General features: G+C 43.5%; 1 protein-coding gene across 8 annotated transcripts; it reads left to right on the top strand.

Annotated features, from left to right (window-relative positions):
* The first annotated feature begins 275 nt into the window (after nt 1-275).
* On the top strand, nt 276-27,080 carry LOC115392018 (CUGBP Elav-like family member 2). 8 transcript variants are annotated; one of them, XR_003931808.1, is made up of 14 exons: nt 441-553; nt 11,455-11,651; nt 14,275-14,357; nt 15,986-16,034; nt 16,603-16,737; nt 17,660-17,739; nt 18,986-19,147; nt 19,833-19,896; nt 20,438-20,575; nt 21,043-21,171; nt 21,551-21,727; nt 21,897-22,043; nt 23,056-23,235; nt 24,228-27,080. XR_003931808.1 is itself a non-coding variant. In XM_030096508.1 (14 exons), exons 2-14 carry the CDS (start codon nt 3,768-3,770, stop codon nt 23,181-23,183), a joined length of 1,560 nt encoding a protein of 519 aa, XP_029952368.1. In that variant the 5' UTR covers nt 476-553; nt 3,652-3,767; the 3' UTR covers nt 23,184-27,080. The 8 variants fall into 8 exon arrangements, 7 of the variants coding, with proteins under 7 accessions (XP_029952365.1, XP_029952366.1, XP_029952363.1 ...); XM_030096508.1 differs by adding an exon at nt 3,652-3,838 and having other exon boundaries at nt 476-553; nt 23,056-27,080; XM_030096505.1 differs by having other exon boundaries at nt 276-553; nt 21,900-22,043; nt 23,056-27,080.
* Nucleotides 27,081-27,765: the final 685 nt, after the last annotated feature.

The following is a 27,765-nucleotide window of genomic DNA, read 5'->3' as shown; positions in this document are numbered from 1 at the left end:
CGCTAAGACAAATACATTCAACCATCCACAATGAGGAGCTGCAAAGCCAGGACTGGACCCAGATGACACGTTGTGGAAACTGTGTTGATGTTTCCTCCCAAATCCTCTCAATCTGGAAGTGGGAATAAATCATCCATGTCCAATTTTCTAAAGTTCTCCTAATATGGGTGTCAATTAGTCCTAGAGTGCTGCTGTGGACACAGCTTTACAGCTTGCAAACTGGGCTGCCGCAGGCAGCACAATGCATTAGCGCACGATGAGCTGTCAGAGAGGATTATTTCAGCCACCACAGTCAGCGAAGGGGGTGGGCGCCGCTCTGCTGCACTAAACCAAGGATAAAGAGTGGGCGGGAGACCGAGAAAGGGAGAGAAACACATAGAGCAAAGGAGGGAAAGGGAAGAAAGTGTCTATTACACCGGGTGGATTTTTCCAGAGCACCGATGTTGGAGCACTCTTCTGAGCTGGCCCTGGTGCAGAGTCTGTATGCCAACAGCATGCGCTGCCCCCCCTCTGCAGCCGGGATCTCTGTCAGGAACGAGGACCTGCCTCTGAGGTATGTGGAGACTGGCCCCCTCGCTCAGATTTGGGCTAGCCTTTGTGGAAGAGCCCGTACTTGGACTGCCTCTTTGTCTGGGCTGGATATTGTCACAGCATGTTTTGTTTCCACTTGGGGCGTTCTCCCATGATGTGACCGTGCCTGTGGGCAGGGCAGCGCTCCCGTGCTGTCCCTCCATGTATAGGCTGCTTTCTTTTTTTGTTTGTTTGTTTATGTACAGGGATCCAAAACCAAGTGATTGAATTAAATGTGTCTGGCATTTTATGAAAGCTCATCTTTAAAAAAAAAATCAGTCAATCAGAAGGTATAGCTTCTCAATTTTAAAATGTATTATATTAGAAATAGATCATTACTTCATATCATTCTCATTCATCTTCCTCTTGTCATTAAAGTTCCTTGATCGCTTTGCTGTTTGCATAAAAAGTATAAATGAAGAAAAAGAGCCAGTCGCATCAGTGATGCAGGGGGCTGTTTGTGCATGACAGGAGATTGATAAAAGATAAATACTGTGGATCAAATATCTGATGAAATAAGGCTGAATGTAGTGCCTCCACTGAAAACTACTGAGGATGTTAATTATCTTCAACAGCACAAGAAGAAAAGAATTCCTCCATGGTGGAATCTGCATAAAATGTGTCCAACATTTACATTGATGAGACATTGTTTGGTACATTCTGACACTGTGGATTTCGTCTAGAAAGCATGATAAGATGAAGTTAGCTCTCTCCATTTTGAGAGCCCTCCAGCTGGTCGCCATTCGGCAGATGATTTCATAAAAGGCAGCGCTAAGAAAATAAGTGTGCTTTCCAAATGAAGCCGGCATGTTTGAGAATGCATGATGTGGCCTGATTTGGGTATGAGGCTGACCCATTTTTACGACGTGCAGTTTGTCACGAAGGGATGCAAATTTGAAAGCTGGGTCAATGATGATGATGATGATGATGATGATGATGATGATGGTGATGATGATGATGGTGAGGATGATAAGTGCAACTCCTACCGGTGCATGAGGGGGCTAAACATTTGATGTAAACAACAAAAGCATGGTGCAAGTGGAGGATTATGATAGGATTACAGCAGTAATAATCTGAGATTAAGAGTAGGAGAGTATGAGAAGGTGTCAGGAACGAGACTTTGGCCTGTGAACTTCACTCCAACTGACATCTCTGAGAAAAGCCAATGAAGTGAACACTGAGGGGCAGGAATAAACTGTGGTAATGAAATACTGTACAGATAACTGTGCAGCGTGTATGTATGGAAATGTGAGCTGCTCTCTACAAGAATTCTGGTCCTTTTAGAGCAAACCTATTCAATGAGATCCCCTGAGATCTAATTGAGTCAAAGGAAATCTGTGGATGCTGCAGATGGGGTGACATTATTGTATTTCCCCTCCATCGTAATGAAACCTGAATCTCCAGAGAGGTTGAGACAACCTTTTTATAGCAGCCCCTCAAGCTAAATGGTACTGCATGTTGCATATTGGGCTTGTCTGCACATATGGCAGAATAGGTGGCGTTATCACATTATGCATAGGAACCTTTTTCAAGCACGGTATAATAGAGCATACACTGCATTGGTGCCAGGTTGCCTTGAAATTGCTATGGATACAAGGATTAAGTCGGATTTCATAAATGGGATGTTTCTTAACACTCGCTGTGAATAATATTTTTGGATTGTGGAGCTGCTGGAGGAATAAACGAATGGTTTGATAATTAGGCCACCCTCCTCCTGTCTCTCTGCTGTGGCAAACGGTACTTGACAACAGCTTCCACCACCACCGTCACCTTTCCCTCAAGTGTAGAGGCCTCGCCCTGCAAGTCCAGCACAACAAAGGAACACAGACTCCCCCTCCCCCAGGAAAACAACGGCCGACACAAAAAGGAAATATGACCTATGACCCCCGGGAATGGCAAGACGAAACAGAATTTCAGGCCAACTCACTCTTGACTGAAACTCTTTGGGTCCAAATCATATTATAGGGTTCAATCGGGTCCAGAGGATATTCTTGCAAAAAGTAAAAATCATTAATAAATTCACTTTCTTTTTAGGGATAAATAACTATTGTTTCTGGTTTACTTGCTGTTTTCAGTAAGAGGAGCAGTCATAAAAGCAATCTTTCATATTTCTCCTGAAGCACATTATGAAAAACATTCATGCAGAAGGATGCCAAATTTAACCTGAGCAGAAAGACTGCGGCAGACTGCATATTTGAAAAGGTTAAAAAGCGAACAATATGGTATTATATGTTGCATTTTTAGGTGCAGCAAAATTGTCAGAGACAATAGTGAAAATACTTTTGGCACGTTGAAATTGTACTCCCTTGTAAATTTAAACTTTTTGTTAAGCAATTTTAATTCAATTAAATTCAGCGTAGTTGCACTAAAACAAATGGAACCTATTTGGCGATTTATTTGTCATTATATTGTCATTTTAATGGTCAAATTAAGCTGCTCTAGAATGGGTTTGGCACCCCTGCAATAAACAAACTTGAAATATACTGATTCCTTCCAATGATCAAATCTTTAAACGACCTCATTTAAAGTCCTGGGGAGAAATATATGGAATCGGGAGCAGCATTAGTATGCTTGATAGCCATGACCTGAATACTATTTTTAAACATTTTAAATGGCTCCGAAATGGGAATCATTACATCTCTAACACATGTATATAGACCGATCGCTTCTCTCAGTAGAACCAGACAGCATCTGCCATTTTTTTTTCTCTCCTCCTGTTAAATGTCTGCAAAATGTCTGTCATTATGAGGATATAATGATGATACTCCGGCACATAAAGAGACCGTAAAGTACAAATAGGTCAGTAAAGTCTCTATAGAGCCCCACGTGCGGTCCCTGTGGGCACATTACAGTCATTTTACATGGCAGCCGCGTGTTCGGCTCGCGGAGCTCTCAGACTTTTGTCGGGCAGGCCACGCCTCTGGTTTGCTGCAGCTCGCCGTGCATCGACAGCGGCTTCCCTCAATTTATTTCATTCGCGGACGAGGGAGAAATAAGACGGCAGAAATAAGGCGGATACCGGCGCCCTCTCTCTCTCTCTCTCTGTCTCTGTCCCTCTCCCTCTCTCTCTCTCTCGTGCAGTTTTGAAGAAGACGCCCCCTCCCTGCACCTGCTCCACTTCGTCTTCTCGTCGTCTCGCAGGAGTTGAGCCTCTTGCGGAGTGAGCGGACGTCGCTTCTTTCATTGTTGTTTTGAGCATGACTTCGACGTACGACCTGGATTTCCACCCTCTTTCCGAAAGTCGGTTATTGACTTCGAGCGACTCAATGTAAGTATTTCAACAATGGGGTTGTTTCCCCCCGTATCGATACGCTCGATATTGACGAACGCTTTTCTTTAAAAAAAAAAAATGCGAGCAACACAGTTGAGGGCGAGTTGGGAGTTAGCTAGCGCTAGCTTCATGGCCGATGCTAGCGTTGCTAATCGTACGAACAGCGACGCCAAGCTCGCCTGGAGTAAAAAGTTGTGTTTAACTCCGATTATACAGAGTGCAGCCAAACAATGCGACGGCTGAATAGAATAAAACGCGCGTTTGAAGCACAGGCGCGTCTTCTAAAGGAGTGAAAACGCATTTTGCTAGCGATGATACTCGCGCGCTACAATAGTCAACTGACGTGCTTCCGGAGATCACACGTTTCGGTATCTGTGCAAGAAAAAAAATATAACCTACATCCGCGTTTTTATAAACGACCTCTCGGTGCTTGTGTGTTTGTGTTCTGTAATCTCTTCAAGTCAGTAGGGTCTCTCTGCTTCGCTGCGCTTGGTAGTTGGCCACAGCCTAAACAAGTTTTCTCGGAAGTGTGCTCAATCGAAACGGAGGCGTTCAGATAGTCGTCTTCGGGTTTAAAGGGAAGCGCCCGACAAGTTAGGCTGAAGTTGGTGAATTATTGATGTCGTCGGTAACCTCATATGGCTCGGGCTTTTTTCACTTTCAACAATACGAAGCGAGCCTGGTTTGTAGGCAGCACACGGCGCTATCAGCTCGGATGGCGCACTCCCAGTCCCACCCCGTCTCTGTATCTCTGCTAGCAGCTAGCTCGGGTAGCTCGCAGCCATCGCTGCTCCCCGTCCATATTGGAGGAAGAGCGCTTACTTAACCACTCAAAACACGTGGTTTGCTACATTATTGAGACATTATTGGTAATCTTGCGACAGGACACGTAAACACCAGGGGGAGATACTCACTTGAGTACAAAGGTTCACGTAGAACTTGTCAGATAAAAGCTTTTGACAAAAACATTTTCAAACAGCCTACACTCACAATACTGTTTATAATATTGTTTGTTCTTTCTGCACTGCAGTACTTTTCTTGCAGAAAACTCAGTTTGATAGACTTTTTTTTGTAATTTGGGTTTTGCCAATAGAGTTGCTTATTCGGGTCTAAAGCTCACCTCAATGTTTATATAATGTTTATTCACAGCTAAGAGATATATGTAACATACTTTTTGATTGTAACATCTAACTAACCTCAATCACCACTTGTAAATATAGAATAACTTAAGCTAATGGAATGGGAGAATTTGCTCTGCTTTCTCATAAGACATGAGGAAAAATACCTTTATCTCTGAGATTCATCAACTTGGTTTCATTTTTTTTCCTCCATTTCTGATATATTTTTAGTAGATCCCTCATGTGACTTCAAGGCAGGGAGATACTAGATCTTAACAGTGGCTTTTGATTGATTTATCCCTCTGATTGTTGACAGTGCGAGTGACTATCAGGGCTTAAGCGTGATCCTTTGGCAGCCAGCACCACCACACTGCTGTGTCAGTAAGCCAAGCGTTGCAGTGATCCCTTTTGTTGTGGCCAGGAAGCTGTTGATCTGTGTGAAGTGCAGGATCTTGGCTCGGGGTCCAGGGGCTGCTCGGGCCAGCTGTTCTGTTCTCTCTCTACTGAAGGTGGTGGCAGCATCAATGGTGGTGACGATCAGTGAGTGCCATGCAGCCAGATGTTGAAGGCCAAAGGAAGGAGGGCACTGATCTGGGCTGTCGCCTACTTCTCAGCTTTTTCTGTTTGCCGGTCACGGCAGTAATCGCAACACCAATGGCTCAGGCAGCTGTTAGCCTTCCTAATGATGGCCTCTTAGCTCGGCGGCAGCTGTATGACTGAAGGTTGAACAAAGTCTTTCACAAGCTTTGCAAACAGAAGAATAATTGCACAAGACCAAATTTTGGTCACAGTGACTATTGGACTGTCAATAACAGACTCTGGAGTTGTTTTCCTTTCCTTTAGCAGTACATGTTTAACTACAACATAAATTCACCCAAAAAAGAAGACATTGCACAGAATTTTTGAATGCTTGTATTATTTTTGAGTTGGCATATGTGTAAAGGGTCTCTTGAATATCTTCAGCATAGAACTGACAGTATGTTTAGTTCATGTGAAGATATTGATAATGTTGGGTTATGGTCTACAAATTTTATGAAAGCCCACTTTGACTGTACAGGGTTTCGTATGTAGCAGAGCAGCAGAATATTGGTTAAACATACAATATGCTGTTTTGTAATATGACGTGATAAATCTTGAAAGCCTGGCACACTCTACAGGACTCTTCAAACCTTCCCTGATTTAGAGACCACACACTAGAAGACAACCAAAGACCTTCCACTTAGTGGAAGATCACTCTATTAGTGTGTGGTGCGCACAGCGGAGTACACAACACACTAGCCGGCTCTTCAACAGCTTTTTCACGCTCAATTTTCAAAATCTCACGTAGTCAAATGTGATTTTTGAATGATTATCCTTCGTTCAACTCTCAGATATCCCAGTGTTTTCATTTATCTCTACTATTAACAGTTAGTGAGGAGCTCATTCCCTCAGTTCATTCAGTCATATCCACATTTCTCCTTCAGTGCAACCCCTGTAGTGTGTACCGGCAAGTGCATGGTGTTAACATCTGTACTTCCCACCAGCAGCATTTCAGAAGCTTCTTGACTGTTTTTCCTCATTTTTTCGTGGGTTTGTTCCTGACTTGTGGCCTGTTGTTTCCAAGAACATTTTAATGTTGAAACAACACAGTGTGATTGACATCAAGGGCTATATGGTGCATTGATCTGATGTTGAAATGCAGAGCAATGAGCGTAGAAACATTTTATTTCAATTCAGTTGATCTTTAACAATATGCATAAAGAATCTTTTATCACAGTGGCAGTAAATTCACAATATGTTGTGCAGTCATTATATGCAGTATTCAAAACATCCTCAGGTAGTGTTTCTGGCATGTGTAGTGTTTTCAAAGCGCACTGCTAATTTGAACCCATCAAGTGTTAATTGTGGATGACTGAGGGAGTGATTTCTGTTCTACCATTTAACATGATCCAAAAGCAAACACTTAGACAACAGCACATCTATAACCAAGACAAACCTCTGTCACGGATTAGGGTGATGAATGAATGTGTCTGGACAGTAAGCGCTTCCAGTTAAAGTAATCAAGTCTAATTGATGCTTTTAGTCAGCTGTTAACCTCATTATTTGAAATGATGTGAGGTCCCACCTGAAGCTTAAAATTTTTTTGCTCCAGCTCTCGCTGCCAAAACAATGTGAGCCGAGTCGATGCAGTTAGGTGTTAGTTTGCACCAGCTTCACTTTAGCAACGTCATCCATAACCACCAGGGACACAGTGTGATTATGTAGCTAATGGGGCAGGCCTTGTCATCAGATGCTGGCCGTCTGTTAACATGCCGCCTATTCAGAGGCTGATTGAACATGTCTGTCTTGATCAGGAGAGCTGCACGAGAGAAATCAAACCATTTTGAGCCAAATCAGAGTTATTACCATGAAGAAAATATTGTGATAATTCCTCAGTGCTCCCATTCGTTCGACGACTTGGAATGGAAGTAAAAGAACGCACACCGTGCTGCTTTATCTGCCTGAAGCGACAGTCAGTCTTATTTGTCAGTTGTTTTTCCAAACCGTGAGTCAGAGCAATTCTTGTTCAAGGGTCCTACAGCACTCTGTAAATACTGCTCCTCTTTTCTAGGGCCAGTTTATAAGGTAAAACTTCAAGCCTTTCAGGGGGATATTTTTATTTCCAGCTTGCACAGCCTTAAATAACCCATCAAAGAATATGGGACGGTTTTGCAGCAACAAAGACATAAGATGGAGCAAGAAGAGAGAGCCTTTATGTTCCACTTGACAGCTGTCGGTGATATTACCACAGCATTAGAGGCATTCTGAGTCTCATCAGCTTATAGGGCCATTGGTTTCCTGAAAGAAAAGCAAATTCATGTTTTTTTTTTTTCTTTCCTTTTTTGGGGGGGTATTACTAGCAAACAGCTGTTTCGCTCAACTGATTTTCCTCTTTGAGCTGAAGCATTACGCGCATCCATGTGAACCTTGACTTTTTTCATCTCCAGTGAGGCATTTCACCAGTGTGCTGCAGATTGTAAAACTTGATCCTTTGCCTTGGGCTGTTTTTGGCAATTACTCAAAACAAGACTCATCAGTGTTTGCAACATTGCCCTAACGAGACTTTGATCAATAATTTAATTAAAGCAAGTTTAATTTACATTGTTACACAGGGTCTATATACCATTAACTAATTGCTAGTATTTATAAAATTGCATGCCTTGCTTTTAATGTAACAAAAGTTGATTAACAATACAGAGCGAGAGGATTGCTTTCTGTGGGTAGTGGTGAAAAATCTGTACATAATCATGTGACATGTGTTGTTGCCATGCCCCCTGGTGGTTTCAGGATGAGTAATGCCCCAAGCGTACAACGCTGAGCTTTCAAAATCATATCCATAACCAGGCAATTTGGCCTTCCTTCTATTATGGGCACAGCAGAGGTGTCGTTGGCATACTTGCGCGGTCAGAGCTCACCAACAGGACAGCCACATGGTTCAGATAAATCACCTGTTTTTATGGGGGATGCAGTGGCGAGTATGCAACTGTGGTGGCTTTGGATGACTCGTCAGCTGCTGTGGGGCGTCTTGGAGAGCAACGAGCTGCCACATTGCAGGGCTGTTCGTAGGAGCTCAGCTGAAGGCTTCATCACTGCTGTCTGGAAGCACACTAGCAGGCGGGGCAAGGACCAACATTACTGACAGAATAAATTATTACCTTTTTTTTTTTATCAACAACATCTTGCCTGGGCTTTTTATACAGCATTTAATTGAATCTACAGCTGAATAATGTAATCAGTGAGAGGGCAATCTTATGTGGGAGAGTGAAGCACCTGGTATTTGCTGGTTTTACTAAGCTGGTAAATATGAGAAAAACGCAGAATTCCACAACTCTTTTTGAAAGTAGCAAGAATAATGCGTTCATTTACCCAATTTGTTTACCGGGTCATATGATAATCAACTGTCTATCTTCCAATTTCCCGTGTCGGTCTGAATTGTAGTACTTACCACTTCAGTATCAGCGGTGATGTGACTGAACTGTCAGTTTGTCTGACCTCACTGAGCCCACAGTGAATAGTCGTCATTGAGACTCATTTGTCCTCAAGAAATTCTGTAGAAACTGTATGTTGTTCAAGGTCTTCACCAGCAGATCTGCTTTGCATGGCACCTCTTCTGAAATTTAAAAATATAATGGCTCAGGATCACTTTTTTTTTTTTACATAACTGATTTTTTAAATACCCTAAAATAGTGAAATGTAATGATAGTAAAATTCTCCCAACTTCTTGGAAGTGAGCAACCCAATGGTCAATTATCTTTATGCAGCTTTAGCTGCAGACCTAAGTTGAGTATTCATCTGTTTTCTATCTGCTCTTTGTTTTATGCCTCAGGATGCAAACACGTTTTGAGGTTATTACATATTAAAACAATATACACTGAACAAGTAAGAACAAATTGCAAAGCATGTATAATACTATTGGCTTTTGTGTTTGAGCTGTGTAGATGTACGGCATGTAGATATGTCTGCAGTAATAAAATGGTGTGTGGGTGGATAGCACCGCCAAACACTGTTGCAGTTACACAGCTAAACAGTCTCTCAAGCTGAAGATGCACAGCTGCGGTGGCTTTGGGAGTTTAATGAATGTAAAGGAGATGCTGTGTCAAAGGAAGCCTTCATGAATTTGAATGCTCCAACCAAAATCACGGTTTTCAAGTCGGGTTTTCTCAGTCCAGAATAAAATTTGATCAAAAGGCCCTCCGGCAAAATGGCGTCAGGAGTGCCGTTGGTGAAACTGGATAAATGGTGTCACACATCAACGCCGTGGCCTTAGCAGACGTAGCCGTCGATGTGTTCCAAAGCATCTCAATGACTTGGCCCATTGTGCAGCAGTGGAACGGTGAATAGCCTTCTCCAGCATGGGGGAAACAATATGTGATTGTTCCCCTGCTGTGGTGAAGAGGCTGTAGGTTACTCTCTGTACCATCGCCAAAGCGCCTGCGGAGGAGATGCACTGCAAAATCTCTGCCTGCAAACTAGCCGTTCTTGGAGCTTTAGAGCTCTGCGGTACCGCTTTTGTGTAGCCGTTACAAGCTCGTTGGCGGGGGGCACAACCCCCCTTTTTTGTTTGTTTTTATTTTGGATGCGCACGGCTTTTGTCTCATCGAGTCCTTTTTTTTTTTGTTTGTTTTATGTCATCATTCTCCAATCCTCCGGGGTGCGAAGTTGGAATTCAGAAGAACTTAAGCGTGATTTGTTAGCATGTCATTTAAGTTTGGTGTTTCTGCAGAACGGCTTGGCTCAATTTGTAAGAGATGGATGGCTCGCGTCCAAAGGTCTGTGTGTAAAAAGACTAACATTTGTACCACACTGACTGTATTTGTGTGTTTCAGAAGGCTTCATACATGTTAGCATGATTTCTCTGCCTCAGCACATGTGCAAGTGTGTTCTTCCGCCCTGCTCTTGTTGCCGCCAGGAAATGTTTGTGTGGTTGATTTGTGTGAGTGAGACAAAGGTGCTCCAGTCGTAGGTACGCTGGTGGGTATCGATTCTCTGTCCTCGGGGCTTTCCTCTGAGGACACTGGCACCATTTATCGTTTCATTAATCTCTATCAGACTGTACTACGTCAGACCGCTGAAATTACAGCTCGGTTGCTACGATGTTTGAATTCAGAGATTTTCCCTCTTTTGTTGTTTGTTGGCATGTATTGACATACATTCATACTGATATTGAAGAGACAAAACCATCCCTGTTCAGTCTGGTGTAGGTCTGTTAGGGAAAGAAATGCTGACCGGTCGCATCTAACGCTTAAATTAAAAGTGCAGCCCATGCTAGTTATTTCTTTTAAGAACGGAGGCTGTGTTCTATGTTGTCCTTCACTTCTGACAATGGAAAGCTTTTAGCTCATGTGCCACTCCTACAATTTAAAATGATTAATTCTTATACGGTCAACTTCTGACTTTCATCACCATTATGGAATTACATATGGATGGAAATTTGATTATTAATGTGTGAATTTTTAATTTAATTATACAGAAACTGTGCAAATTCTTACCCCATCTTAGTTTATAACAGGTTTTGTGTATTGCTTCCAGAAGCCTTTTATTTTAACTCATTAACAGAGGTGTATGTCCTTTAACATGTGATTTTGATCTGCCTGAACTACTTGTTGCAGCACTGTTACACATTAGAATCAATGAAATGGAAGATTATCCTGTTGAAGCAAACCACTTGCTTGAGGCTTTGCACATGACTCCACAGTTGGTATCACATGGTATCAGTAGCTTGAAGGAACCAGATGCTCTGCTGTGAACATGAGTTGATGCAGTGCTGTCATTTAGGGAGGTTGTTGCATTGTCATTAAAAGGAGAACGGTTTTATGCGTCGTATAAAATGTAAGCACTTTAGCAATCTGGTGTCTGAATGACTGAACCACAACACAGAACCTTCATTGTAGCTGGAAAGGCTGTTCCTTATATATTCACGATTCGTCAACATGAAATTCCCTTCACTTCTCCTGACAAATTTTTCATTTCTTTTAGCAACGGAAACGGCAGCAAGATGAACGGGTCGCTGGAGCACCTCGACCAGCCAGACCCGGACTCCATCAAGATGTTTGTGGGACAGATTCCCCGCTCCTGGTCAGAAACAGAGTTGAAAGAACTATTTGAGCCCTTCGGAGCCGTGCACCAGATCAACATCCTCCGTGACCGCAACCAGAACCCTCCTCAGAGCAAAGGTAGAATTTCTTTGAGCATCACTGAAATTCCATCATTTCTTTTTGCAGTTTGAGTATGACTGGGTGCAAGAATGAATGTTTTTGGTTTGTTTGAAATTCATCCGTAATTGGCACTGAACTTAATTTGATTATTGTCTAAGATGGGTTAAATTTTTATTTTTTTTTTTACTTAATTTAGGTTCCTGTACTATAATGAATTTGCCCACCTAATGTTGGTTCAGTTAGGAGCACCGGAGGATTCATATGCTCACTTCTGTGTGCAGCCTGTGTTGTCCTGGTTTGAGTGGTCAAGCACATATTGCTCACTCATTTCACCCTTCCCTTTGGCAAGGCACAACATTGCTTGTCTGCAAATGCAGTGCAGCTGTGTTTGTGCTTACAGATAAAAGATTCAGCAGTCTTTTGTTTCAAGGTTTAAATGCTGCCTTTTTCAGAACACGGTATTATTAAAACAATTTTGCCCTTTTTCCCTTTGCAGTAGCGATTTAAAAACGGCATTGTGTGTGAGCAGCGTTACTCAACTGCAATTTTCCATTAAGACATCCATCGGTGCGCTCACCTTAGAAATGGTGCTTGAGTTGAGCGATTCAGTTTAGGCTGCAATTAGAGAAGACGGCGAAGTGGAAGCCTGCTGTCTGCAGAGAGCTGCAAAGTGCCACTGGAAGAGCTCGGTCTCCCGTAACTAACTGCAGGTGAATAAAAGTAACAACAGTATCCCTAATAGATGTGTCCGGGGTCACCCAGATTTCAATAGCCTCGATGGTTAGGCGAGCCACTGTGGCGGGGAAACATTGATCTACCTTGAGCTTTACTTGTGGCGGGACTACACTTGGTGCTGGGCTTAACGAACCCTGTTTATTGAGACCAGTAGTTTTCAAGCCCTGAGACGCCCAGCACGATGTGACTGTTGGTGGAGGTCTCTGGTCAGCCGTTGCCAGTAGCTTATCAAGCCTGAAAAACATGGTCATTATTCGGATGTTCTCAGCTGCCGTTTTGCTGATGGGATTCTGTCAAATTGTCAGTGGAGAAAGGGGGCACTCGACAGACTGTAGAGCTTAATAAACCAGTCCTTTCTTTAATTTTACAAGCTGAGGTTTGGCTGTTAATGCCATTGAAACCATTTTTTTTTTCTTTTGCAGTCTCGTTTTCTATGGGACTGCACAAACTTTTTGCTCACTAATAAATCACAAAGAAGTATCAATCTTGTTTTGTAATATTCTTATTTGCAATAAGAATCACCCCCACTGTGTTTGTGTCGTGCATGTATTTACATAGGCATACACATGACACTGCGGTTCATTTCAGAGGCTATAGAGTTCAAAGCCCCTTTTTTTTTTTTTTTTAAACAGAGACCCACCTCTGTTCTATGTGGAGTGTCAGCTGTGATGGCCTATTGACATGTTAATGCTATGGTAATGTATTCTAATAGATAATCTGGCCTGATCACAGCCATCTCTGGTTTACCCAGCCTGTGTGAGTGGAATTTGTTGCAGTGACACCCGTCAATTTTTCTGTTGCCCTCTTTTCCCAGTGGTTATACTTCTCGGGGAGAGAAGTGGTGGCAGATTTATCAGAGCCACAGAGACCTGGTCATATCTGGCTTTGTTTATTTGTGTGCCACATAATACACCCTGCATGGTGTTCTTATGTCATCAGTCCTGCTTTAGTTTGATTTGTTCGTTGAAATTGCTGTAATCCCACTTCAATTTGGGTTGTTTACTTTGCCACAGCTCGGTTGAGGAGCCATCAGATTTACAGCAGGTTGTTTTTTTTTTTAGGTTGCATCTACTGCAGGTCATGAAAAAATCATCTGATGCCGATCACGCCTCTCTAGAAGGTTTATTTAGCGCCAGTAAATCGGAGACCGGGCTAAACGACAGAGAACGGGAGCGCTCAGCTGGTTGTGGGAGAGAAGAGTGCAGCTTGATGCATATTAGAGTTCAGTGGCCCTCCCCGCGGCCTGGGAGCTCCAGTAACAGCATAATACACACTATGTAGGTCAGAGACGCTGCAGTGCTCCACTTCCCCAGCCCAGTGAAACTGACAGGCTGGAACGCCACTGGCGGTCTGCTGGGACGGAAGGATGAGAGCCTTTTTCGCCCCTCCCTCCCTGTTCTTTTCTTCATCCCCTTCCCCCACCACCGCTCTTCTCCCTTGATTCTTTTCCTTTGCTCTCAGTCGTGCTCCTACTTGTCTCTTTGTGCTGCTCTCGCGCTCCATATGTGTATGTGCCTGTATATGTTTGGGGGATTGAATTCTTATGTAATACAGTCATGCTCAGTCCAGTCTGCTGGTGCTGTGTCCCAGCTTGCCTGAAGAGCGTTGACCTGCCGCCAGTGCATCATTGCCTCCTGATACATATCTAACACAGTGGTCCTTTCTGCTGTGTCCTCGCTGCGAGCTCCTGCATGGTTGTGTTCACCATCTAACAGTTGGTGCTAAGAATATCCCGTCACATGTTCACAACATGTGATATACAGAGAAAACACTCTCATCCGTTTAGCATCTTCCCTCCTCTGCAGTAATCACAGTGTTAGATTTACTGTCTCTGTGCGCTGTATTTTCATGCAGTCTTTGTCTCATCCTCTCCTCCCATTGTTTGTCCCTGTTTTTCTCTCTGCAGGATGCTGTTTTGTAACTTTTTATACAAGAAAAGCTGCACTGGAGGCCCAGAATGCACTGCACAACATAAAGACCTTAAGTGGGGTGAGTAAGCACGGCCCGGACTGCTTTTAGCTGCTTGAGCCCCTCTACATCCCTAGTGCGGACTGTGAGCTGTGTGCTGGCCGATAATGAGCTCTTGGTTCGCTGAACGCCCGTCCGGCCTGAGAAATGTTTCAGCCCCCACTATCGCTGACACTACACGGAGGGCTGCCCCCGAACCCCAGCACACTGAATTGATCAGTTGACCCAGCCCACTGAGGTATCGGGTAAAGTGTGCCTGATGAGGCAGGAGGTACAGGAACCCATCGCCACAAACTGGGACAAATTATTCATGCTTGTCTTCATGAATCATTAACACACATCTACATTTTTATTTCCCAAAGTTAAATGTACAAGTGGAGATGAGTCTTTTCACAACGAAGCCTTGTGAGATGGAGCATGGTCTCTTAATGCTTCACCTGCTTTATCTGCTGAGATTAAAGCCCGGTCAACTGGAATAAGTGCAACAGCTTGTTTAAACCTCTACAGATCTGTCTGCATAATATATTGTTCTAAAGTACTGCTTCCAATCAATTAAATCCATAGCAAACAACTCTGCTCATCGATTAAATCAATTGCCCAGTCTATTCAAAAAGAGCTGCTGTCAGTGAGGTTACAGGTAAATATTGAACCGACTTGATAAATGAGTCCGGCAGGCGGAGTGTACGGTTCAAGCACTCTTCACCGGTACACTATCCATCAGCCAGACGTTTCAAATAAAGCGTGGTCTCACGGCTCGGCTCTCAAATCCGAGTCCCGGGTCCTACTGTTACTGGCAGTGACTGCAGGTGACGGAGTTTGGTTTGCGTGACAGTGGAAAAGCTTGTTTTCCCAGTTTCTGTTTTCTCTCCCTTCTGCGCCTCGCTCTCCTTGGTCGGTGACGCTAGCCAGTCCCCATACTGAGCGGGCCATCTGTCTGCCTCTCTTTAGTGCTTGTCAAAAACAAACCCACCACTTTTCATAAGTACAACCTGCTCAGGCATCGCATGACCATTTTTTTTTTTCTTTTTTCGCATCACATGGCCTGTGAACGTGCCATAGATATATTTGCATAAGCTTTCATTGTATTCTTGGACAAAAGTGCTCATTAAATGGCAAGAAATGACAAATCCTACAGGCTTCCACTTTTTCACAGAAGCTTGATAAAGAACCTTATGTTCAGATTGTTTTTGCACTGCTCAGATTTGCCACACTTTGTTCCGTGTGTAACACACTCGTGTAAATGGAGTATCATAACAAAAATCGGCATGGATTTGAAAGCAATAACGAAGCAGCTTGCCCGTCAAGCGTCTCTCGGAAATTGTTCTAAAGCAGATGAGAGATGTTGACAGGAAGAATCGATAAGTTCAATTACAAGTCGACACTATGGCAAGAAGTGAAATTAGATACTGGAGAATTTGATCCCCACTGGCAGCTCGCAGATGCTTCCTCCTGAATCTGCCTGTTTTATTCCAACGGCATCATCCCTCACTGCTCAGAGGACAGAAATGTGTGCATGGGAGGGCGAGTGTGGCGATATGACACTATTGCGATGAGCGATAACAAGGCCAAGCACCTGCATAGTTCAAAGCAGTGATGGATGCAATGTTAACCAGTTTACCTCTTTTTTTTTTTTTTTTTTCTCTCCCCAGATGCATCATCCTATCCAGATGAAACCTGCTGACAGTGAGAAAACAACTGGTGAGTGGATTCTCATGGAATGATCAGTGACACCAGCTAAAGGATCAATAGATAAAACAGTAGAAAATAAAATTGGGCTGCATGAAGGAGTGTCTCTTTTTTTAGGTGTGAGTAGAATTGTTCAAACTGCTATTAAGTACACCCAATGTCTATGCTGAATTTCTGTATAATATGAGGTTTTAAAAGGTGTTGATGGTGCATAACCTCAAGAGGAAAACTGTCTGACTTGACACATCTTCAGTTGTTTACCTTAACTTTATTGGGTGTTTGGTTACTTTACAAGGAAGGATTCGAGGGTTAATTTTGGTCAAACCAGTACGCTTTACATGTAATGGTATGAAATTACAAGCTCGAGGCCTGATCAAGAAGTAGACGCACAAAAGCTGCAAGTTGCAGAGATATTTTCAAGAGGCTGGCACTTTGAGCGAGAGGCAGAAAATGTGTCGGGATGACAAAGAGCTGCAACAAGAAAGAGGTGCAAGATTTAGCGCCTGAAGGATCTGCCGCTTTCATAGGTCCATTATTGTTTTCTATAAACTGAATGACTGTTCTTTTTGTTCTCCTTCAGCGGTAGAAGACAGAAAACTCTTTATCGGGATGGTTTCTAAGAAGTACGGCGAGAACGAGATCAGAATGATGTTCTCGTCCTTCGGACAGATTGAGGAGTGTCGGATTCTGCGGGGACCTGATGGTCAGAGCAGAGGTAGGTGTGCTTTCAGCATATAGGCAAAGTGTTCTCAGCCTCACAATCGCCACCTTCAGCTCAGCTGAGTACATATTCTCATCAAGTATTTATACTTCCCCCCCCACTTATTCATTCCAACCCCTCGAACTCCAAATCAAGTGCTATTCACCTCCAGTGGCACCTTTTCCATCCCCATAGTCCGTGCCCCCCCCCTCCCCATCACTGTGACACTCAGCCTCCACATCTCGCAGTGAAGGGCCGCTGCACTCGCTGTCCGGCACAATGGCCCGTCGCCATGGCAACCGCTGGCTGCTGGTGTTCGTAGGCTCAGCTGGCAGGCGGCTCAGCTCCTCCTTTCCCACCTCCATCACACACTCTACAAAGGCTGGAATTAGCCTGTCGCTGCATCTCCTACATAGCTCTCTGCTGCAGAAAGCCTCCGATCGGGGCTCGATGTGTATGCAAAATGTAAAAACCGCACAGCAGAGGCACGTCCTACTTATCCCGCCTCATTGTACATATATCCGATGAAACTAATTCAACTGTCTTTAGAAACGGGCGTTTCTAGCCTTTGATGTTCGCTGGCCATAAATATTTTAGTGAATCAAAGCCTTTCAGTGTGTATTTTGTGTGCATTTTTTGTGTATATAATCACGTTGACTGTCTCACCATGATACCACAGTCGAGCCTCTCTTGGTGGCAATTTAATCCGTCGATCACTGTGCTCATGTGACATGTGTTACTGTTTTTCTTGTTGTGTTCTTTCTCCGTGTGCTAACCAGTGAGGGTGGTTTCTGTGTGCTTGGGAGTTGCCATTCTTTGTACTGTAATGTCTTTATTTGGGGTTCATAACGAGTTGTCCAAACCTTTTGTCTTGTTTTTGTTTCTTCTTTGTCCCTCCCTCCCTCCTCCCCCCTTTCCTATTGTTCCCCCCCTACAGGCTGTGCGTTTGTCACATTTGCTACCAGGTCAATGGCACAGAATGCAATCAAAACCATGCATCACTCTCAAACTATGGAGGTACTGTACCCCTTAGCACCTATCTCTCATTTCCCCCTTCCCCCTCATACATTTTGCTGCCCCCTTGTGTTGGAAAGATGAACCTGTTCTAGCAGATGGCGCCCATTCATCACAGAGCATGAGTCATTGCCAAAAACTACTCTTGCTAATTAAAAATTACATTGCGGTCTGCAAATTAGTTTGAAAAAAAGCTGGAAGTGAAGATTTTTACCGAGCAGCTGAATTGAGAACTAACAGAACACCATGAAAGCTGTCATCTTTCATTTTGGTGTAGACTACATCTCACTTAGTAGTACTTAACAATCTTATCGGGCCTGGCCATTTTTCTTTCGTCGTCAGACTGCATTTTGTCCTGCAAGGAAAACTGCCCACCCCAGTAAATTTAGGTTAACAAAAAAATTAACCCAGACTGGAGCAGCCACTCTATTGCGTTTCCTCAAAAACTGGGTCCGTCTTAACATATAACCAGCCAGTGAGCTCTGTGTGGAAGTAGAGCAGCAGTAATTTGACAGCGAGCAGGTCAGAGGCTCCCCAGTGAAGCATCAGACCAAGTCTAATTAGGAGTCCAACCAAACATAACACTCCTGCTAGATTAAATGAGGGCCCCGGTGGTGGCGCCACCTATTTCTTCCCCCCCCCAAACTCCATATCATGTCCTCCCTGATTCTCAGCTGCCGTGGGAGGTGCTGCCGATTCAGAAGCCATTTACCCCCCCCCCCCCTCCCTCCAGCCTGGTCCCTGTCTGGTTCTCAACTCTCAGAATACTTTTAGCTCCGCATGCCTCGTCCATGCGTCCGTCTGAACAATATGTGACTTGTCTGTTTGCGAGACTCTGTGTATTGTAATGCATTTTCTTGATGTCTGCTGACATATCCTCGTTTGAGTATGTGTGTTTTTTTGTTTTTTGTTTTTTTTACATGTTGTGTCCATCTGTTGTCTGCTTATCTGTGGACTGTGTTCAGAGTGCTAAAATGATTCACAGTCTGCAGCATCGTCCTGTGCCTCCCCCCCACCCTTTTGGAATGTGGCCTGGCTCAGCTATGCATGGCAGATGTCCTCTGTGTGTTAGTTTTGATATGAATGCAACAGGCATACAACTGTCTTGAGGCATAGAGAAATCCCCCTCCTCCTTTAAAGAAAAAGTTCTCTGCAGCGACCGCGTCCTCGTATCGGTAAAAAAGCAGTTGCATCTCTCATGTACTGCTGTTGAACCGGTCTAACTTCTTGTACTTCCTTACTGCTTCAGGGCTGTTCCTCACCTCTGGTGGTAAAGTTTGCCGACACACAGAGAGATAAAGAGCAACGGCGCCTGCAGCAGCAGCTAATGCAGCAGATTCAGCAGCTCAACAGCGCCTCCACCTGGGGAAACTTGGCTGGACTGGGCAACCTTACGCCGCAGTATCTTGCTGTAAGTGTACAATTTATGAGCTTTTTTACATGAAAATATGTTACATGCTGCTTCTTTTGGAATGTGCAAAGTATTAAAGGACAAAAAGCTGTGTGGTACTCATATTGTGGAGCATGTTTGCTTCCCCTTTTCCCATTATTTGATAAACAGTGACTTCCTCTTTCAGTCTGTCAGAGCGGTCATGTTTTGCTTGATGTACTCAGCCAAGCTTAATTTTTATTGTAACAGTCTTCCGAATGTGCAAACATTGTGTGTTTCAAAAAGGAATGAGAATGTGTGCTGTGCAATGCCCCCCCCCCCCCCCCCCCCACACACACACACACACACACACACACACACACACACACACACACACTCACACTCTCCTTCTGTAGCGTGTGACTCGCATGTGCTGTCTCCAAGTCAGAGCTGAACATGTGACTTAAACATGAACAGCTGAGCAGTATTGGGTTTCCTGTTGCAAAAATGAAAGCCAAAGCCATGACTTCCATGGGTGAGGCTGGCGAGCTGTTACTCCGTCAGCGCATTTGAACTCTGTCAAGATGCCGGAGCTCAGTGTCAATTGTGAACTACCATAGCAGTTGCACCAAACTCTGATTTATCATGATGGACCAAATCACCTTTTTGGACCTTGCAGTGTGTTATCCAGTTAGTTTATTTTCTCTCTCTGCTGTGTCAACAACAGTTGCTGCAGCAGGCCACATCGACCAATAACCAAGGCAACTTCAATGGAATTCAAAGGCTAGGAGGTGAGTTCATCCTCTCGCATGTTTCAAGCCCCGGCGTGTAAATGAACAGGGTGCACTTTTCATGTCACCAGCCCTGTGACTTGGTGTCGTCTCCACGCCCACATGGTTCTGAGCAGTCACATTACACTCTGGGATCAGTGGCACATTAATAATCAGTGCTGCTATTCCCGACCCACGCAGGCTGCTCCAAGACAAATAACACATCTTCATGACTGGGTCAAATTGAAAGGCAGTATTAGGGAAACATGTTCCATGCAGTAATTTGATGTCAGGGGGTCTTAAATCACTATTGAGCAATTACTTGAACACGGTTTTTAAACCAGCTGAGTTCCACTATTAACCTTTGCGCTTTCCAGTAATTTAACGGGGCCTGTAAAAGCAAAGTAATGGGACTGACCAGCGAGATTGATTACAATAGGACTTGAATCAGAACGTGGCACTGTAGCGAGACTTAATGCTGTGATATAGAAGGGAACTATGGGGAAATCAGATTGCAAGTGAGAGGTTATTGATCTCTATTTTCCGTGTTTGTCATACACAGCTGGTGTGAATCCGCTCCAGCTGCAGAACTTGGCCACATTGGCGGCGGCCGCCGCCGCAGCCCAGACTTCCAGCAGCCCGACCTCGACCAGCGCCCTGTCCACAAGCAGCGGAGCGCTGGGAGCTCTGGCCAGTCCAGGTACGTGAAACACTGGAAAGAGATTTCACACCCAGCATCAAGACTGTCGTTTGTTTCTATTTTACTCGCATGTGAAGTAAAACGTAAACATCCCTTTTTGGATGAAAAGCAGAAAGTGTTGAAAATGTGAAGCCAGTCCAGTTTCAGCTGGACTCATCAATTACCGTCATTTACTGTCTGCTTAACGGTCCTCAGACTTTCCTCATTCATTTTATGGAAGTTAATCATCCGCATGTAACATTTTATTAGCGCCGCCATTCGCTGTAATCTGGTTAAATTTACATTTACTCCCTTTACTTTAGTTTCCCCATATGCTTGCTTTGTTAATGACTTGTACTCATTCAGGGACAGGTTTTTTTTTTACGACTGCTTGCTCTTTGCCGTGTCACACCACCATAAGTTTGAAGCAACCGTCTCAGGTGTTTAAAAGGTGATTCATCGCGCGTCTTTGTTGTGTTTTTAAACAGCAGGATCAACTGCAGCGTCCAGTGCCGGTGCAGCCATGAACACCCTGGCGTCTCTGGGCACCCTGCAGGGTCTCACTGGGACCTCTGTGGGCCTCAACAACCTCAACGCTCTCACCAGCAGCGTCGGCGGTGAGACGATCCTCTGATCGCCGCACACCTGCTGAACATGATCGTTTTTGCGATAAAGAAATTGGAGCGCTTGGTAGCTCTGGAGCTTGAAAACCTTGGTGTTTACTCAGTTTCTGCTGGATGTACAAGTGCAGCCCTTTAATATTTCAAACACAGACACACTGGAAACTCTTTTAGGCTTCCATTATGTCTGGAATTGTTCCTGAAATAACCTCGGGGTTCGTGATGGTTGTCAAGGAATGTAGCATGACAAGCTAAAAAAAAAAAAAGGTTTTTCTTTGATTTGGTACTTAATGCAATGAACCAGTTTCCACATTATTTATGCAAGTGATAATGTGTCTGTATCGAGTGTGTTTGACATCGGATGTCTGCACCACAGGTATGGGGGCCATGAATGGCGGTTTGGGAGCCTCCATGGCCAACGGGTCAGCAGCCAGCTCCATGGACGCTCTGACTCAGGCCTACTCAGGGATGCAGCAGTACACAGCCTCGGCCCTGCCCTCGCTCTACAGCCAGTCTCTCCTGCAGCAGAGCCTCGCAGGCAGCCAGAAGGAAGGTGAGCAGATCCTCGGCACGAACCAGCTTGCTGGCGCTTTTGAATAGGTATAGCTAGTTCCACGGACATGCGCTGTAAAGAGTAAAATTAGCTTTTAATTTGATCATAACCTCCAGTGTGTCTGAACTTGCATCTAACTTGAGTGTCTTGATTTTCTTACCAAATGGAGTAGGGCCAGAGGGAGCCAACCTGTTTATCTACCACCTGCCCCAGGAGTTTGGGGACCAGGATCTCCTGCAGATGTTCATGCCTTTTGGAAATATGGTGTCTGCCAAAGTCTTCATTGACAAACAGACCAATCTGAGCAAGTGCTTTGGTGAGTACGTTCTCCAATGACCGCTCAGTCCTGTTAGCACAAAAGGACGCTTTATTGCTGATTAGTGACTGAACTGTTTTGTCATTTTGTTATGGAATTAATTTATTGTTAGATAGCAAGCTACAATAACTCAATTTTTAAATTTATTTCAGGAAACTATCTGCCCTGAATACCTGTCCATATTACAGAGTGTTACTTACAACTGAGCATGACTCATCTTAAAAATATTCCTCATTTTAAAACCTGTCCCTCACACCGTTTTCACCAAATTAAATCAATGTCACATCAGATATGAAGCTGGATGGCGCAAAACGGTGAGGCTGTACTTTGTTTTGAATGTGAGACGTGTCGCTCGTATATCACCACTGACACACAGTATTCAGGCTGTTCCAGCCCATTAGTCCTGTAATAAGTTTGCGCTAATAGATGGTGTGTTGGATCACTCCAAGAACGACTGAAGCTTTTAGTGGCTCAAGCTGGAGGTGACTCAGCACCCAATGTATAGCAGGGACCTTCTTAAATTGTGCGCAACGCCCCGATAAGTACTGCTGTAAGCCATTTCAGTGTTTAGTGGTACTGTGAGCCTTCACCTTTGTAATTATGCCTCACTGTAAGAGGCGGTGTGCGAGTACCGTTTGATATGGAAGAAATGCTCTAACTTCAGTTGAATTGGGGCTCTTTTGATCTCCCTGCTTCTTTCCATGACCTTAAATGATACGTTTTCAGTGAAGGAGTCACGTCCCTCTCCTGTGTTGTTATCATCAGATTAAGTCGGGGCTGCGTGTCGCTGCAGAGTAAAGTAGCGTAACCTCACCCAATCAGTCTGAGCAAGGTTTGGGGTACAGTCTGTATTTGCTGATTTTTTTTTTGGAAGAAAGCAACACTCCACCCTGACGTGTATTTACAGCGGTCACCTTGTGACGGCGCGCGGGGTGAAGACAGGCATCCGTGTGCTAAACCCGTCACTGTTCAGATGTTACTGACACGTGCCTCCATTTGCTTTTGTGCTCAGGGTTCGTCAGCTATGACAATCCTGTGTCCGCACAAGCCGCCATCCAGGCCATGAACGGTTTCCAGATCGGAATGAAGAGGCTGAAGGTTCAGCTGAAGCGTTCCAAGAACGACAGCAAACCCTACTGATCCTAGCCCCGGGGCCTCCCCCCTCCCCAGCTCTAATGCTAGCACTGCTAGGGTAAGTCCACCCTCCAGCCAAGGTCACCACAGCAGAGACTCGGTGGGGCAGGGGGAAGACGCCCACCACAGGAGGGGGAAATTCCTATTATGAAAAAAACAAACAAAAAACAAACGAGAAATGGTTGCAATGATCTTTCCACATTTTGCTGGATTTCATTCCTGCGGTTTTATCATGTAATTTGAGTCTGATGAAATATTTTAATGTATATGATTATTTATGACTATCACTGGAGTCAGTGTTTCGCTGGAGGTATTTCGTGTCACTGTATTACATGGAGAGCATCAGGTGTGTTTCCATGCCATTTCATTGCCTTGAGGTCAAGCTAGACTGACTGAGGTTGACTAAGGATCAGTAGTTGTGTCGAAGGGCTGACGCCAGGCCGCGTAGACCCCGAGCCCGGCGCTTCAACCTGCGCTTGGCTGTTCCCTCCTTTAGCTCGTCTCATCCTCGTCATCATTGTGAAAATCTTTTGCACTCTAAAATCTTCAGCCTTTAGCCCCATCCTCTCTCTCGCTCTCTCCCTCTCTCTCCGCCTCTGCCCTCCTCCGTCACCCCCGCCATGTTGAGCTAGGCTACCTCTCTGTTTCTCTATTAACAACTTCTTCCAGTCATTCCATCCATCCTCCACGTCTCCCACGAGGGACTGGCTCTAGATGGATCTCTTTGGGTGCCAAGTATACAGTTTGTGCATGTCAGAGTCTCTGCCATATGTCCTGGTAGCGTCACTTCCTAAATCTGTGTATTGTTTTTGTGTGTGGGGATAGCGGAGTGCGCCCACTCCTCCGTCCTCTTACTGTTTGTGGTGACTGGCATTGTTTTTGTTGTGTTTTTGTGCCTCATGGCTAAACGATTCTTGTGCCGTGCCCCTAACTTTTCTCTCCTTTTGTTCTCTCCCTCTCTCTTTCTCTCTTCTCTCTCTCTCTCCCTCTCTCCTCTCTCTCTCTCTCTCTCCTCTGTCTCTTCCTTTTGTGTTTTTGTTCCTTTTTTAGAACAAATCTCCATGCCTGTTTGCTCATCATTAGCCTAGCATGTCTTCATGATGTTGAAAGCCAAGCCAAACTCCTGGCCTCATCATCCCACCATTGTCTGTGATGTCTCTCTAAGCTCGCCTGACCAATACCTGGCCACCCACTGACCTTTGACCTTAGCTCAACCTGATTTTTTTTTTTCTGCATGTATATTTTTTTTTGTTGTTGCTTTTTTGCTTTTTTTTTTTTCTGTATAGAAATGTGACAGGTGGGAGAGAGGTCAAGCAAATCAATGTGAAAACGTACCTACGTTGACTTCAGTTAAGAGACCGTCTTTTTGTGTTTGCGAATGTTTTAAGAGAAAAAAAAAAAACCTGTGGGATTTCTTATTTTTAATTTAGCTTTTTTTTATGTTGCTTTTTTTTTTTTTTTTTTTTTCTTTTTACCTCTCTCAGTAAAAGTTCACTTGAAAGTTGAATACAGGGATCGGCACGCAGCTGTGCTACATGGTGCCATTAGCAATATGTTGGCTTCTTAAACAAACGGCTACAGACCACTTTCCAAACCTTTTTGAAAAGTCTGACCAGTAAAATCCCTCTCAGTGCTCTGTAACGATCTCTACATTTTGCGGGCAGTGTGAAGATTTACACCAAGGCTATTTGAAGATCTATTTTCTTTTCATTTACAAAAAAAAAAAACAAAACAATATCCAGTGTATTTACCTTTTTTTCTTTGAACTATTGATGGCACAATAAAAGGTACATTTGCTCTGTTTAGAGAAATGCCTACCTACATGAGTCAACTTTTTTAGAACTGATTCACAAATAGACAATCTGTGGTTTAAATGCACACTTAGATTACCTATATTTTATACCATTGAATCTATAGAGGTTTAACTAACAGAACCCAGGCAAAACTGTGGGTTTTTTTGTAGGTTATGTTGTAATGTCATCTGTGTTAGGGAGGGAGGGAGCAGGGGGGTCTTCAGCGCATTGCATTTTTAAAGAGGACTAAAAATCAGTTTGCTTTTTGTGACCCTTCACCGGTCGTCTCTAGTAGATTTAAACACATTCAATCCTAAATTCCTCTGCGTTAACTCTTAAGTTTGACTTCTGGTTTAAAGAAAAAAAAAATAGTCCCTTTCTTTTCTTTTTCTTTTCTTTTTTTTTTCTTTTGAAGGGTCATATTTGAGGCTAATTATTTGTCCTGCATTTGAAGAAGTGTTGAACTTCTGTGGTACGTCTTGTTGACTTTTCTGTGAATTCCTCATGACTAATTTAAATACTAGATGTTTCACTTTGGTTCAGTTTGGATGCCTCATGTTTAAAGAGATGATTTACGACGTCTGTTAATCATTCAGATGCCAGACAATGTCTTGTTTTGATTTCTCTTGTTTAAAGTGCCCATGTGTCAAACTCGGTGTTTTTTTTTTTTTTTTCAATTCACTCCACTTTCTTTGCTGTAATATTATCTAGTCTTTCTTTATACAAGAACACACACGCACACACACAAAATACACACGTGCAACACTTTCTGTGGGAGCCCCTGAAGAAGAGAACGCGGACAGCTCACACACACATACTGACACACACAAACACACACACACACACCCTGTGGGCCTCTGCACACTGTAGACTCACACACAGTCTCGCTTTTTATGCTTAAGTGACTTCTAGCTTCATGTTTGAGTTGTACACGATCACAATGCACAGCACATTTAAAAACACACACACACACAAACTTCTGACTCCACCACTATAGTGTTGGTTTACAAATACATTCCATTTTTTCAACACAAAGTTTACACTTTTTTATCAGGGTGGTATTTTGTTACACATCTTTGAAATGACCCTGGTAAAAACCACTTCACCCCCCCCACCCCTCAAAGATGGGTTCCCTAAAACTGCGTGTACCTGGTGGCGCTAAAGAGTTGTCAACTCAGGGGTTTTTTTGTGTGTGAAACTACACTCGCACAGGATTATGACACAAAATGCACAAGTATCACCATTAGACCTTTTCAGTTTGGATTTCTTTCTCTCTTTTTTTTTCTTCCTTTTCTCAAAACACATAAATATTCCAAAAAAACAAAAAATCAACAAAAAAAAATAAATAAAACCTTTGAAAGAACGGTACCAAATTTGAAACAGTGCTTGAGGGGAAGTGTGGTAGTTTTGTAAAGGAAATGCTAAAAGCACAATTGTGGGAGCGAATCACTTTTGCAGAATGTTGTGTGATTACGATCCCCGGATTTTCAAGGTACCACTGATTTCTCTTTTAATATGGGCATGTGCTTTTTACGGTGTGTTTTTTCTATCCAAATGCAATACAATATTCAAAGTGCCATATATACGTCTAGAAACTGCCTACACATTCTTATTAGGCCTTGGTTTAGAGATTGCTGCAGTTCGCCTTTTTTTGTGTATTTATGCCAGTGTCATGAAAGCTTTTGTCACCTGCTAATGTTCCCTCTCTCTCTCTCTCTCTCCCCCCCCCCCCCCCTTTACTGTGTGTTGAGTTATTGGTAAAATGTGTATTGTGATGTACTCAATTTGAACCGTTGGTTAAGAGGAAAAAACAAAAAAAAACAAAAACACAAAAGTTGTAGATAAACAATAAAACTTCCCGATACATTTGAGGGTTAACCGTCTTTTTTAGCGGGTGCGCGCGGGACGTGCGTACTGTTACCACTCAGAGTCCGTCCGGCTGCTGCTGTTAAGATCTGTGTGTGTGTGTGTGTGTGTGTGTATGTGTGTGTGAGAGACGCTGAAATGACTACAGGGTGGCGATCCAGAGGTTAGGTTTTTACTGTGAAATGGTTCAAAACGACACCTTAGAAAAATAAATAAATTAAAAAAAAAAAAAAAAAAAAAAAAAGCACAATGTACAGTTCACAGCAGTCCCAACAGGAACTTGACTCGCTTCAGGGGCTTCCATCACAAATCTCGATCGAGCTCTAACAATCACTTTGTTCCTTCTGTTCCTTTCACATTCTGAAGTGCTTTTCTTTTTTTGACAGTGTGGTAGCTTTGCATCTCTGTAGATATTGTCTTGATTCAAAAGAAAAGAAGAAGAAAAAAAAAAAGGTGTTATTTTTCTTGTCTGATAATCGGTAGGACTTTGCTCATGTTCCACCAATAATTTGATAGATGTTTTCTGTCTTGTCTTGATGAAAGCCAAAGTGAGTGCATCTTGATGTGATCTCTATTATACACACAGTACGCTTCTTTTTCCTCTTCAGTCTGACTTGATTCTTTTATTTCTTTCTTTTTTTTTTTTTTTTGAAACTGGGTGGGATTTGAAAAAGTAAAACGACACACAGGCTGTCCAATTTCTACAACTGGTTGTTCATATGTATTTTGTACCAGTGAAGCTTTTTTATATTGGAAATTAAAGGAGAAAAATTCTATATTGGAATAAAAAAAAAAATTGTCTGGCCTCTCAATGAGGCCTCGCCTCGACCAGGTCTCGCGTTTGGCCTCTTGGTGGTGTCAAGCAATTTTTTTTTTTTTGACTATTATTTGTTGTTTTTGTTTGCCTCTAAAAGATGCCTGATTCTTGA

The sequence above is a fragment of the Salarias fasciatus genome, chromosome 7 (assembly GCF_902148845.1).
Source record: "Salarias fasciatus chromosome 7, fSalaFa1.1, whole genome shotgun sequence".
In the NCBI taxonomy this organism is placed as follows: Eukaryota; Metazoa; Chordata; class Actinopteri; order Blenniiformes; family Blenniidae; genus Salarias; species Salarias fasciatus.
Note: the sequence above shows the minus strand (reverse complement) of the source record. Positions and strands in the feature narration are given on the sequence as shown.

Coding starts and splice junctions, on each gene's coding strand:
- LOC115392018 (XM_030096503.1), top strand. CDS start 441: ATGTTGGAGCACTCTTCTGAGCTGGCCCTGGTGCAGAGTCTGTATGCC. Junction 16,035..16,602: donor TGACAGTGAGAAAACAACTG/GTGAGTGGATTC, acceptor GTTCTCCTTCAG/CGGTAGAAGACAGAAAACTC. Junction 16,738..17,659: donor ACCTGATGGTCAGAGCAGAG/GTAGGTGTGCTT, acceptor CCCCCCCTACAG/GCTGTGCGTTTGTCACATTT.